Here is a 12,096-nt window from a genome sequence, read left to right on the forward strand (position 1 = left end):
CAGATTTACAAACAAATTCTTTTCCAAGACACTATAGATCTGTTTTTATCTCCTTTCTCTTCTTCTATTGAGTAATTTAAAATAAGTAATGTCTTTGTCAGTTTTGGCTAAGAACAACAAGCCCATCCACACCACCATCCTGAACCCCCACGTCCACCTGATCGGCGAGGACGCCGCCTGCATCGCGTACATCCGGCTCACTCAGTTTGTGGACAACCAGGGCCGGCCGCGCTCCAGCCAGTCGGAGGAAACGCGCGTCTGGCATCGCAGAGACAGCAAGTGGCAGAACATCCACTTCCACTGCTCAGGCGCGCCAGCTGCGCCTCTCCAGTGAGGTACGAGCCAGCCGACGGGGCAACGCGGCAGCAGATGGCCGCCTCACTCATAGCATGTCTCACACGAAGAAAATTATTAAAATGTATCGGCAACTTTATAAAGATTTGTGAAAAGCCTTCAAATAAATATATTTTTTAATTCAGTAGCTTAATCTTACACTGAAAATGTTTGGGGGGAAAAAAACAACTCAAATCTGAAACGTAGTTTTGAACTTTTTTTCAGTTTCAAATCTTTTCAGTTCCAATATTTTTTCTGAGATAAAAATTTTTTCACTTTATGAGCCAAATTTAGCTCCAAATCCATTTAAATCCTTCAATTGTTTGATCATAACACATCAAACTAATCATGATGAATGAATTATTGAAATAATTATCACATGTATGTTAGGCAATAAAATGTTTATTTTATTATTTTAGAAAGTAATCTATTTATTTACAATGTTACGTATTTCTAATTTTGTATAAAAAAGACTTAAAATGACCATTTTTTAAAAATGTGATTAAATCCTCAATCACCAATATAATTGATTGCAAAAGTAATTATTTACTGCCATAATACTTAAAACCCAGGGAAGCAGAAATCCATGAATTAGAAGTTGTAAAAAACTCTGATTAACTTTAAAAAGCACAGCATAAATGGAACGAAATGGTTCAGGTACTTTTATTTTAATAGGATCATTTGGGATTCCAGCTGTAATCCCATGTGTCATTTTCTAATAAAAACAAGTCAGTTTAAGATTTGACATTATCCTGCTGCAGTAAAAAAAGAGTTTCTTTCAAGGCTTTTTGAACAATTTCACCAGAAAGGCCAGTAAATGTGGCTGCTGCACTGGGTGCTGGTCTGTCCGTGTTAAAAGTTTGATACCATTGAAACATCCTTCATTAGAGGCTAAAGACTTTGGAAGGACAGCCAAAGTCCTGGAAGAGAGAGGAGGACACAAAAACACCAGGACAGGTCTGCAGTAATGTCCTTGTGTATCTTTAAAGTGTTTGCATGACACTTTTTTTAAATCTCATAAAAGCAAGAAAATGAAACGTAGACTACATCTGCAGAAGACCATGCCTGTATTATTTTGTTAGGTAGAATGTTTTCTACACCTATTTCTCCATTATAAAATGTGACTGAACTGCTTAGAATAATTTTTATATGAATGAAAATTAATAGTGGACAATATGGATTTAAAATAAATAATTTAATATTGGACTATAAATTGCCCCAGAAGTTATTGTGATAAATTATAATATTGTTGTTTTGAGACTGTTTTCAAGTAAAACAATGGTAATGGCATAATAATGCCAGAACACATTCTCAAAGATCAACAAATTTTCAATTCTAAATTCATTTTGCAGTGGAACTGGAAGACATTTTAACTATCCAAAAATAAATAAACAAAACAACAGAAACGACAAAATGTAAAGACTTAATTTTGCTTATCCAAATCACTCTTTAGCAAGTCCTGTCTGTGTTTTTAACTTGGACAAAGCTTAAAGTGTAAAACCTATGACTGTATTAGTCGTCTGTTCTCCTTTCCAGGGTTGAATGCTGTAGTTGTGTCTGTCAGGAATGATCTGCTGGAGAGAAAAGAGGAAGAGGAAGGGATGAAGGAACACATCCAGTGTTGACTTGGAGGACATGGCTCGTCACGCCTCAACAATCAAATCCCTCTCTCACTGGACTCCATCCCCCAGCATGCACCTCTGCTTCTACAACCGTGACCCCGCCTCCGTCTGCATCTACAAAATAAGCTCCTGACGACCATCGCTCCACATCTTCTTCTTTTTCTTCTTCTTCTTCTTCTGTTCCTTACTCCTCCTCTTCTCTCCAGCTCACTGGGTGTTTGATTCGGGGTGTGGCGCCCCCTACCTGCGGTGTCTCTCACACCCCCACAATATTTTTGTGACCCTTTCTTGTCCTCCTGTGAATCCGCACCTGTGTGACATAAACACTGCACTGGAAATACAGTATGTAAAGTTTTAAGTAAAATCTATAATTATCATTACTATATTATGATTATTATTGTTACACATTTGCAATTGTATATGTAATTTGTATAATTCAGATTTCTTGATGCCAGTGGTTTTTAGAGTTGAAGGAACTTTTTTGTTTTATCTTTTTAAGGAAGCATGTTTTATTCCCCATAGTAACAGTGGCTGTTTTCTTGTTTTTTTATTCTTATAATTATTATTATTGTGGCTGTTAAGTGGAAAAGGATTATTGGCCGTTTTTATAATTTGCTTCTTCTACGTTCGCTATCATACTGCACTTGAAGTCATGGCTGAAACGTCGGTTTTAGTATTTTTACTTTTATCTTTCGGTCGTTTTTTGTTGCTTTTTGGATGGGACGTTTCTGAACGTAGAGTGTGATTATACAGCAGGGGTCAGAAGTTTACATACAGTCAAGGATGTGATCAAGTTTAGGCTGCAAGGAATTCATTTACTTTTTTCTGTGTGGAATGGGTAAAAAAACACATCAATTTTATTATTTTTAAAAGCAAGAACTGGGCACACAAGTTTGATTTTACTGTGGATTTTCTCTTATAAAACAACAAATGCAAATTTATGCATGCTAACTCCACTAATATTTGGTAAAGCAAGTTGCGTCTGGCTCCATATTTGACCAATCTTCTTACCAGTTTATTTAAATTGATTTGTTTGGCTTGTCTATTCAAAAACATTTTTTTTTTTTGTTGTGTATTTAAGTCTTCTTTTTTCATAATTACCTAAACTTTGTGCAATGCACCAGCATCACTGGCAGCAAAACTGCCACCAACATGCATGCCAGATGGTCCAGTGTTCTTGGGTTTGAAATAATAAGAGAGTTTAAGAGGTTAGATTATATTGTAGTTTTTCCCTCTATGTACAAGAGAAAATCCGCAATTAATTCAAACTTCTTCTCAAAAGTCCATCTGGTTGTTTGCTAAAAGTGATGCGGCTGGGGGAGAAAAACGGCGTAAATAAACCAATAACTGATGAAAGTAGGTAAACTTATGACCAGATCTGTACAGCGTGTGTTGGTGAGCGCGGTCATGCTAGGTAGCGACGTAGCATTCACAGTCCAGGTAACTGAGCACAATCAGAGGAACCTGCTGTTGTTTCTTAGCTGCACTGCAAAAACACAAAATCTGATCAAGTTGTCTAGTTCCCAATGCAAATACCTTAAACACTTTAAAATAAGACAAAAATAACTTTTAAGTAACGTATCAGCAAGAGATAGCAGCTTCTTTTAAGTCAATTATTTTTGCATATTGATAAAAATTACTACTTGCAGATTTTTTCACTTGTAACGACATTTTTCTCATGCAATAAGTGAACTTATCAATCACGTTTATTTGTGTAGCATATTTAATCATCAAGGCAGGTCAAAGTTCTTCGCATCATAAAACACAAAACTAATTCAGTCACCAATTGAGAAAGTAGTAACAAATATGACATTTTGTCAAGTGCCATCATCATCATACATCAAATATGTTGATCAGTGTTTCATTTATGATGGAGCACTGATTTAAATGAACTCGATGTTTTGGCTGTTTTACAGTTTTCTGGAAGTTTGTTATAGATTTGTGGTGCATAGAAGCTGAATGCTGCTTCTCCATGTTTGGTTCTAGTACTTCTTCATCCATAATTGACTTAAAACAAGCTCTTATCTTGCTGATAAGTTAGTTTTGACTTATTTCAAGGGTACTAATATTTTCAATGGAAACTTTACAAAAACACTTGATGTTTGTAGTATTTGTGGCAGAAGAGGCTGAAGGCAGCTCAGCAAATCAAGAAGAAAACTTTCTTTTCTACCTTTCTCTTACCTGCACTCAGGAGCTCTGATTCATGTCTTACAACAGCTTAAAGCTGCAAAACCTACAAAATGCACAAGAAGAGCATGTTGTCTGTAGTTGTTTTCTACAAGCATCAAACATGTCAGATGAGGAGGAAGCTCTGCTGAAACCTCCCTCTGTTTTCAGTCAGACCTGAAGCTCAGTGACTCATCCTCAACCTGCTTGGGGCTCTTTTTATTTTCGGGGTAGACGGGGATGCTCAGCTGGTGTCTCCTGCTGTTGCTTGGAGACGGATGAACACCCGCTTGAAGCTCAGCGCTCCTTCTTAAAAAGGCCGAGTTATTTTTAACCTGCACTGCTGGCTGAAACACAACAACAGGTTCTTTATTTTTCTTTAATTGAAAGGGACAAAAGAAGTCGGCACTCTGAACGACAGATCCTTTCGGAATTGTGTGACCTTTCTCGTTTCTGAAGCCATAGAGCAGAAAGCTGGTGCTACTGCTGCTGTTTTTCCAAATGAAGCACATTCAAAAACTAAGACTCCATCCTGCAGCAGTGGGGAATCAGGAAGGTTGTGTTTGCTTGGTGCTTCAATCATGTCGGTCTTTTAATACAGTGTGCAATATATTTGTAAGTGCATGTAGATTTAAAGCCTTCAGTCTGTGCTCTTTGAAACCCTGGGGGAAGTTTAGGAGGCGTTAATGAGAGACAGGAACGGGCCTTGAACCCCAGGATGTTTTTTTTTTTTTCATGCTTTGTTTTTTTATTTTTCTGTGCTTTTACTTCATTATGTTCGGTTTGTGTACAGTGTTATTAGCCTTTCATAACATAAAGTGCCAGAGGCAGCAGGTAGAGCAGATGGACTTTGCAGCAGTAAAAACTGATTATTTGTTTTAGAAGAGGTTCGACTTGCGATCAGCGCCGCTGTTCTTCGTCCACCACTGGCTGCCTTCGGGTTTTGTATCACCGCTCGGTCTGAACAAGAGATTCAGAGAGACCCAGCTGTCGGTTTGGTGAACAGTCCTCAGGTTTTTATTTATTTTGAGTATTTATTTATTTATTTTAGTGGATGTTTTTACTGTGCTTTTTTTTTAAAGTTGTTTTCCAATTGTGCAAGTACTGTCTGTAAAACCTGTTCTTAAAGGGATAGCACACCTAATTTGGCCGACATACAATGAGTTAGGACTATGGAGTGTCAAAAGTTCAAATATTTTTCAAAAAATTATGATAGAATCCAGAAAATTGGGTATGTAGTAATTAATTTAAACCCTATTAACCACATTAATATCTAAATGTGAAATCCACTAATTAAAAATTTAAGGTAAAACAATAGCAACTTATTTCATTTACTCATGCATTTGAGCACAAGGTCAAACTTATAAATTATACTAAGAGATAATTATTGTATTTTTGTAAATATTTTTATTACCACCAACATATTTGATTTATTATAACACATTATAAATTAATAAATCCATTAATTATCTACTTATTTTTTGTGAATTATAATAATTAAAAGACATTAAAGTAATATTTTATTTTCCTTAGAATTGTGGCAGATTTGGACTTCCGTAGTTATTCTGAGCTACTGTTTAAAGTGGGACACTTTATGACTTATGTTATTATACAGGATTGTATTTTGCGTCAGCCGTCCCTCGGATGTTTCAACACTTCCTTTATAAGATGTTGGATTTTGTCAGATGAAGCCTTTTTCCTCACCACTGGGAGTTTGTATCGTACTGACGTCTCATCCAGTAAGGACGCTGTTGTCTACTTCAACATGTTTTATTACTAAGAGGTTAACCCTTCTCCAGAAAAAAAAGAAGAAATAGCAGCATGTGCAGTACAAAAGTGATGTTCTTCTGTTCTTCTTAGCGTGTTTCTAGCCTTGAAAATCAACATAATAAGACTCACATATTTAAAACGAGGGAGTTCACAGTATAATAGCACTGCTGCTAGCAGCGTAGCTCTCATCTTCTTTGCATGACAGTCAAAAGGACATTTTAGTTTTTTGGTGTTTTTATTTGGGTTCTCATTTTCTACTGAATGCTGGTAAACTCGACCTTTCTCTATTTTCTCAGCTTTTTAAGTGCATATAACTATTTTTATCTCCAGATGATATAATGAAGATGATTAATATGGTAAGGATTATTATAATCATGACTGTGGTACTAAGAATGGCTATGATAAAGTGGACATTCATGATGATGATGATGTGTTGATGATACTTTTGCATGCTTTTCTATGGGTTCTCAGTGTTGTCAGTGCAGCCAGCAGGAGGCGCAGTTGCACCACATGAAGCACAGACAGATTTTTTGCTTTTTGTCCTGAATTTGAATAAGAGACGAACCGGTTCATTATCAGTCTGAGCTCTGAAGCCGCCGTTTCACTCTGAACTTCTGCGTTGTTTTTTATTTCCTGCAGCAGAAACTTAGTTGCTCTGACAACACTGAGGTGGTTTCTCTTCCGTGGGAGTCTCTCTTTTTCCTGCTCCCTCTGTTTCCAACCTTCTTCAATCATTTCTCTGCAGTCGGTTCTTTCTGGTTTCCCTTTGTCTCTTTTTGTCAGTTTGGCTTTCTTCTGTATAATATTAACCCTCTAGTTCTCCACTTCTTCATATTATTGCTCTGTTCTCTTACGTGCTACACGTGTTTCTCTAACTTCAAGAAATGTGTTAAGGTGTTATCAATAAAATGAGTTTAAATAGAAACTTCAGTGTCTTTCTGTGTAGATGGGTTTTAGTTTACATGAACACATCACTCCAAATGTCATAAACGTTTATTAAATCTTTCCAAATGAGCAAATAATCATGTGGACTTTTAATATCTGCACAAAGAAAACACAAAATGTAACAAAGAAAAATAATTTCCAAATGCTAAACATTAGATTTAACATCTATTATTATTAGATTAACATCTATATATTCTGTTATATATGGTAAGAAAAGATGAACGTACATAAAGATTTAAACTTTTTAAAGCATTTCATGAAGAAAACTAAATGTACAGAGTATATTAAACAGACAGTGTAACAAAGTAATCAAACACCATTTGAACTTTTAGTTCAATAATCTCAACCATTCATCATCAATCACAGTGTTGAACTGATCGGCTTGCCATTGATTGGAATTGGCTGATTTTTTTTTTTCTTGATCTGGTTTGACTTTGATCGGCAGGTTAAATCTGTTTCCCATCACACAACTGAACACAGCTGGTGCACTTTAAGTTTAATAAAAAATATGTTAGACTGGTATAATGCTGCGATAAAGTATTAGTCTTATTAGGGGTTTTTAATATTTTTGCTTCTATATCACTTAATTTTTTTAAGCTTGTTAAACAAATGTGAAAACAAAAAATTAGATTGAGTTAGAATAAGGATTTAATTTATTAAAGAAAAAAGATAGCATTGGTTTTGTCACCTTTTGCAACAACTGCCATAAAGCCAGTAATTTGGTCATCTTTTTTTCCCCTCAGTAAAGGAAATAATTTGAAAACTGCTTTTTATGTTTACTATGATCCCCTTACTGAAGGTTTTTATGATCTTTAATATTTAAGTGAAATAAAGTAAGCAAAAACAACTGAATCTGTAACTTTTTGAAAAAGATTATGATCTCCATGTTTTCTTTCTGGAGTAAAAGAAATAAAAAAAGAAATTAAAAATTTAAAAGTAAAACATTTTGAATATCAGTATATCTACATATTTTATCAAAAGCAATTATAAAAAGATGATTTTAAGAAGATCAATAGAGTTCTCCAATGTCAAATTAAAGGGAAGGAAATTGTCCCTTCAGTTTTTCATAAAATCCATAAACAGCTTGTCTTGGTCACATGACCTCAGAGACTTGTTAAGGTTATATAATATTAAAATATTCCAAAGTCCTAGAAGTAAAATGAACCCCGTAAAGAAAACTTAACTTCTTATTGTCCAGAGAAAGTCTAGATTTATTATTTGTTAACAATAAATCCACTTTTTAGGATTTATACAAAGTGATTTTTCTTTATCATATATCAAAAAATTTTAAATCAATAAAATTACAGATTTTAGCTTTACTTATTTAAGGAATTAACTAAAATATTATTTTAAAATTTCAAAGTCAAACAAACATGTAAAAAAAGGTAAAAATCTGTAAAATTACACCAACTTTTCAGTTTCACATAATTTTGATCTTTGTCGTTTTTGCGCCAGCAGCTTCTCCAACACTGAAATAAGGGAAGAGTTTCTCAGTGAAAGTGTCTCTGTAAGTGTAGATGTGGGTCTTATCTTTAGAGTCGTAGAAGGACACAATGCCGCTGTCATAGTCCAGCTGGACTCTGATCTTTTGGAGATTCTTCTTCACGGATATGGACTTACTCTCACCATCGGTGTATTTTCCATCTTCAAAACATAAACACCAGATTCCAAACTGCGGTGTAACATCTCTCTCTCCCTTCCTGTCCACAGACTCTTTGACCAAACCCACATACCAGTCAGGATGATCTCCCACCTTCACATCCCAGCTGTGTTTCCCTGAGCAGAAGCCTTCAGAACCAAACACTTCAATATAAATGTTTCTCTCTGGATTATCAGGAAGCTGCTGATCTGTGTCTCCATTCCTCAAACTGGTCAGATCATCAGACAGATGGATCCATCCATTTGCTGTGTTTGGGTCCAGAATGACGGGACTGAACTTCACCTGGTCCTTCATCTTCTCCCAGACTCTGAAGGACAGGTTGCCCAGATGTTTGGCCACATCTATCAGAGCTCCTGAGACCAGCTGTGGATCTGGCAGTGACCTCTGACCTCTGGCTCTGCTCTGAGTGGCTTCATAACTGCTGAGGAACGACACGTTGTCTTTCTGCAGCTCTTCTTCAACAGCAGAGATGCTGTCTGACAGAGAGGAGATCTGCTCCTCAATCCTCTTCATCTCTCCCATGATAGTCTTCCTCTTCTGCTCCTCTTCCTCCCTCAGAGCTGCCAGTCTGGACTCCTCTTCCTCTCTCAGGAACTGGTGGAGCTTGTTGAACTCTGCTCTGATCTGTCTCTCTGTGGACAACACCTGCTCCTTGGAGTGTTGAATCACATCATCGTATGTTTTCTCCACTTGTTTGTGTTTGTTCCTCTTGTCCTGCAGATACTTTAAGTCAGATTTCAGCTGCTCCTTCAGCTCACTGACTGCTTCTTCTATAGGAACCACTTTGTGACTCTGGTGGAGAGAAAACTCACAGACAGGACACACAGCTCTCTGCTCGTCTTTACAGAACCAATAAGGAACCTCAGAGTGTTTCTCACACACCACCTTCTCTTTCTTCTTCTCTTTTTCAGTCCCAGTTGAAGCTCCATTCTGCTTCCAAGCAAACGAATCAGCAAGTTCTTTCAGGGAGAAATTGAATGATGGCTCTTCCTTTGATGATCGTTTACAGATGGGACAGTTCTTCTTTCCAGTTTGTTCCCAGAATTCCTCCAGGCAGCTTGAACAGAAACTGTGGTTGCAGCTCAGAGACACAGGATCTATGAAAGTCTCTGAACAAACATGGCAGCTCAGGTAACTTTCCAGAAGAGCTCTCTCTGCCATTACTCTATTTTGTATCAGTCAAGACAAAATGTTGACTTACAAATCTCCTTTAGTTTGTTCGTCTGTGGTGATGTGAGGCTGTCCGTAAACTTCCTGTCCTTTGTCAGCAAAGCAAGCCTTTCAGTTTCCTTTTCCCCTTTTTTGGGTGGAGCTGATTGGAATTAAAGTGACATTTTGCCAAGTTGCCTCTAGATGGTGCTGTTTCATTCTTTTTTGTTTCATTTGTTTGTAAATTTTTGCTTAGGCAAACATGAATGAGGTTTTTACGTTTTGGCTTTTCTCGTTTAACTTAACCTGTGTGAAAAGTCGCAGAAAATAAAATCTAAATATTGCAGCTTCAAGAAATAGCCTGGTATACTTTTGTATATAAACAACATTCAGTGCTAATATGAATAACTCATATACCCTGGAAGGATAAAGAAAATTAAAGACTATTTAAATACTGTTTAATTTAATCAGAAGAAGCTATGCAGTTTTGAAGGACATTTATAATGTAGTTTTTATTTTAAATAAAACAACTTTAGGATATATGGCAGTCTCAATCTGATTTCTGACTAAATATTTCAAACAAAATGGTTTCATGACAAGTGTGACTAAACTACAGTAAATATGCAGTGTTACGTAATTATACACAATATTTAGTCATGGAGTCCATATTTATGTGATCGGTTTAGCTGAAAAATATTTACATTTAAAACAATCTCATTACCTGTGCTGATTTCTGCATCAGTATTTTTTTTTATTTCTGAACTCATAATAGAAGTAATTGTGATACACTTGATGCAGCAACATTGTAGGAATTTATCAATCCATCCATTTTCTAACACCCTTGTCCCTTCGTGGGGACAGGAGGGTTGCTGGTGCCTATCTCCAGCAAGACATTTCGAGGCGGGGTCACCCTGCACAGGTCACCAGTCTGTCTCAGGGCAACACAGAGACAGACAGAACAAACAACCATGCGCGCGCACACACACACACACACACACACACACACACACACACACACACACGCACACACACACACAGGGAGAATTTAGAGAGACCATTAACCTGACAGTCATGTTTTTGGACTGTGGGAGGAAGCTGGAGTACCCAGAGAAAACCCACGCATGCACAGGGAGAACATGCAAACTCCATGCAGAAAGACCGGGGCAATCGACAGTTGGCGGGGCAACGCGTTTTCGCCGGCCGCAGTCGAATACTGTCAAATGCGGAATCCTACGAAGGGGGGAGGAGGGGTAGTGAGGTGTTAACAACTCTACTTAACATGTGAATAGCAACAGGAGACCCACGTGAATCGTCAGTTATTGGGTGAAAAAACAATGACATCACAATTCATTACTTACATGTGATTGGTTGGTAGATATCTCCCTATTGGACACACTAGACCTTTATAATTACAGGCCTGGTTAAGCCCCTCCCTAATAAAATTATATAAAAAAATAACTCAGAAATAAAAATACACCAAGCACAAGGCATAAGTTTATATTTTTAATTTTTGTTGAAAAATAAATATGTACATACATGCATATAAAACACATCTACAAATAAAGAAACCACATGTATAAAATAAAAACACATCTACAAATAAAGAAACCACATGTATAAAATAAAAAACACATCTACAACTAAAAAAAAAAAACATCTTTCAGTTAAAAAAAAAAAAGATTACAGCACAAAATGCTTGTCTACTTCTGGGCCGTGTGGTGGTGGCTTTCTTTCTGAGCATGATCCAACATACAAACGCATATGACGCAAAATGCTGTATTTAGCTTCAAGTCTCTTACCACGACTTTTGGTGTTATATCTTACTGTTTGCACACAAAATAAGATATAAATGCTTGTCCATTTCTGGACCATCTGGCAGTGTTTTTTTTGTCCAAACATGATCAAACATTATGCTGTGTTCAGGACAGGCCCAACATCTCTCCTGTAGCATAGACCTGACGTCTCTTCCTGTCTTGTAGACCTGACGTCTCTTCCTGTAATGTAGTCCTGATGTCACTGAGCTCCTGGTTGGAGGAACTTGGGGTCCATCCTGACACCGCCTCATAGCTGCCATCCTCCCAGAATGCCACCTCCTCTGCTGCCAGTACCCTCTGCCTTCCTCCATCAGCTGTTAATACAGAACAGACAATCATTATGAGCTACAGGCATCTTTTAGTCATTATGAAACTACAGTGAAATTGTTTGGCAACTTCCAGCTTAGTATGCACACATAAGAAATTAAAACAAACAAACAAAAAAACACATTAATACATTCTTACAAAAAATAAAAACTTTAATGAAAAAGAGAAAACACTTGGAAACAATTGGAAGAAAAAATAGTCAAAAGCAGTTGGTAATAAATAGTAAAACATAGTTCAACAAACTCTGAGGCAGATAATTTGCTTTGATGGATTTTAATAAATCACAGTGCTTTAATCATTCAAGGAATTG

General features: G+C 36.7%; 2 protein-coding genes across 2 annotated transcripts in view; one reads left to right on the top strand and one right to left on the bottom strand.

Annotated features, from left to right (window-relative positions):
• camk2b1 (calcium/calmodulin-dependent protein kinase (CaM kinase) II beta 1) overlaps window positions 1–6,816 on the top strand; it is an 81,078-nt gene extending 74,262 nt beyond the window's left edge. The window contains exons 23-24 of the mRNA XM_015012781.2: window positions 102–335; window positions 1,870–6,816. Of these exons, the coding sequence (XP_014868267.2) occupies window positions 102–334 (233 nt within the window). The 3' untranslated portion in view covers window position 335; window positions 1,870–6,816. The remainder of the gene's footprint in view (window positions 1–101; window positions 336–1,869) is intronic.
• A 50-nt stretch (window positions 6,817–6,866) lies between these two features.
• Window positions 6,867–9,777, bottom strand: LOC148157612 (nuclear factor 7, brain-like). Its single transcript, XM_088008656.1, has one exon. The coding sequence runs from the start codon at window positions 9,655–9,657 to the stop codon at window positions 8,257–8,259; it is 1,401 nt and encodes a 466-aa protein (XP_087864782.1). The 5' UTR covers window positions 9,658–9,777; the 3' UTR covers window positions 6,867–8,256.
• Window positions 9,778–12,096: the final 2,319 nt, after the last annotated feature.

Source organism: Poecilia mexicana, unplaced genomic scaffold (assembly GCF_051168715.1).
Source record: "Poecilia mexicana isolate PSO_F unplaced genomic scaffold, ASM5116871v1 scaffold_9, whole genome shotgun sequence".
NCBI lineage: Eukaryota > Metazoa > Chordata > Actinopteri > Cyprinodontiformes > Poeciliidae > Poecilia > Poecilia mexicana.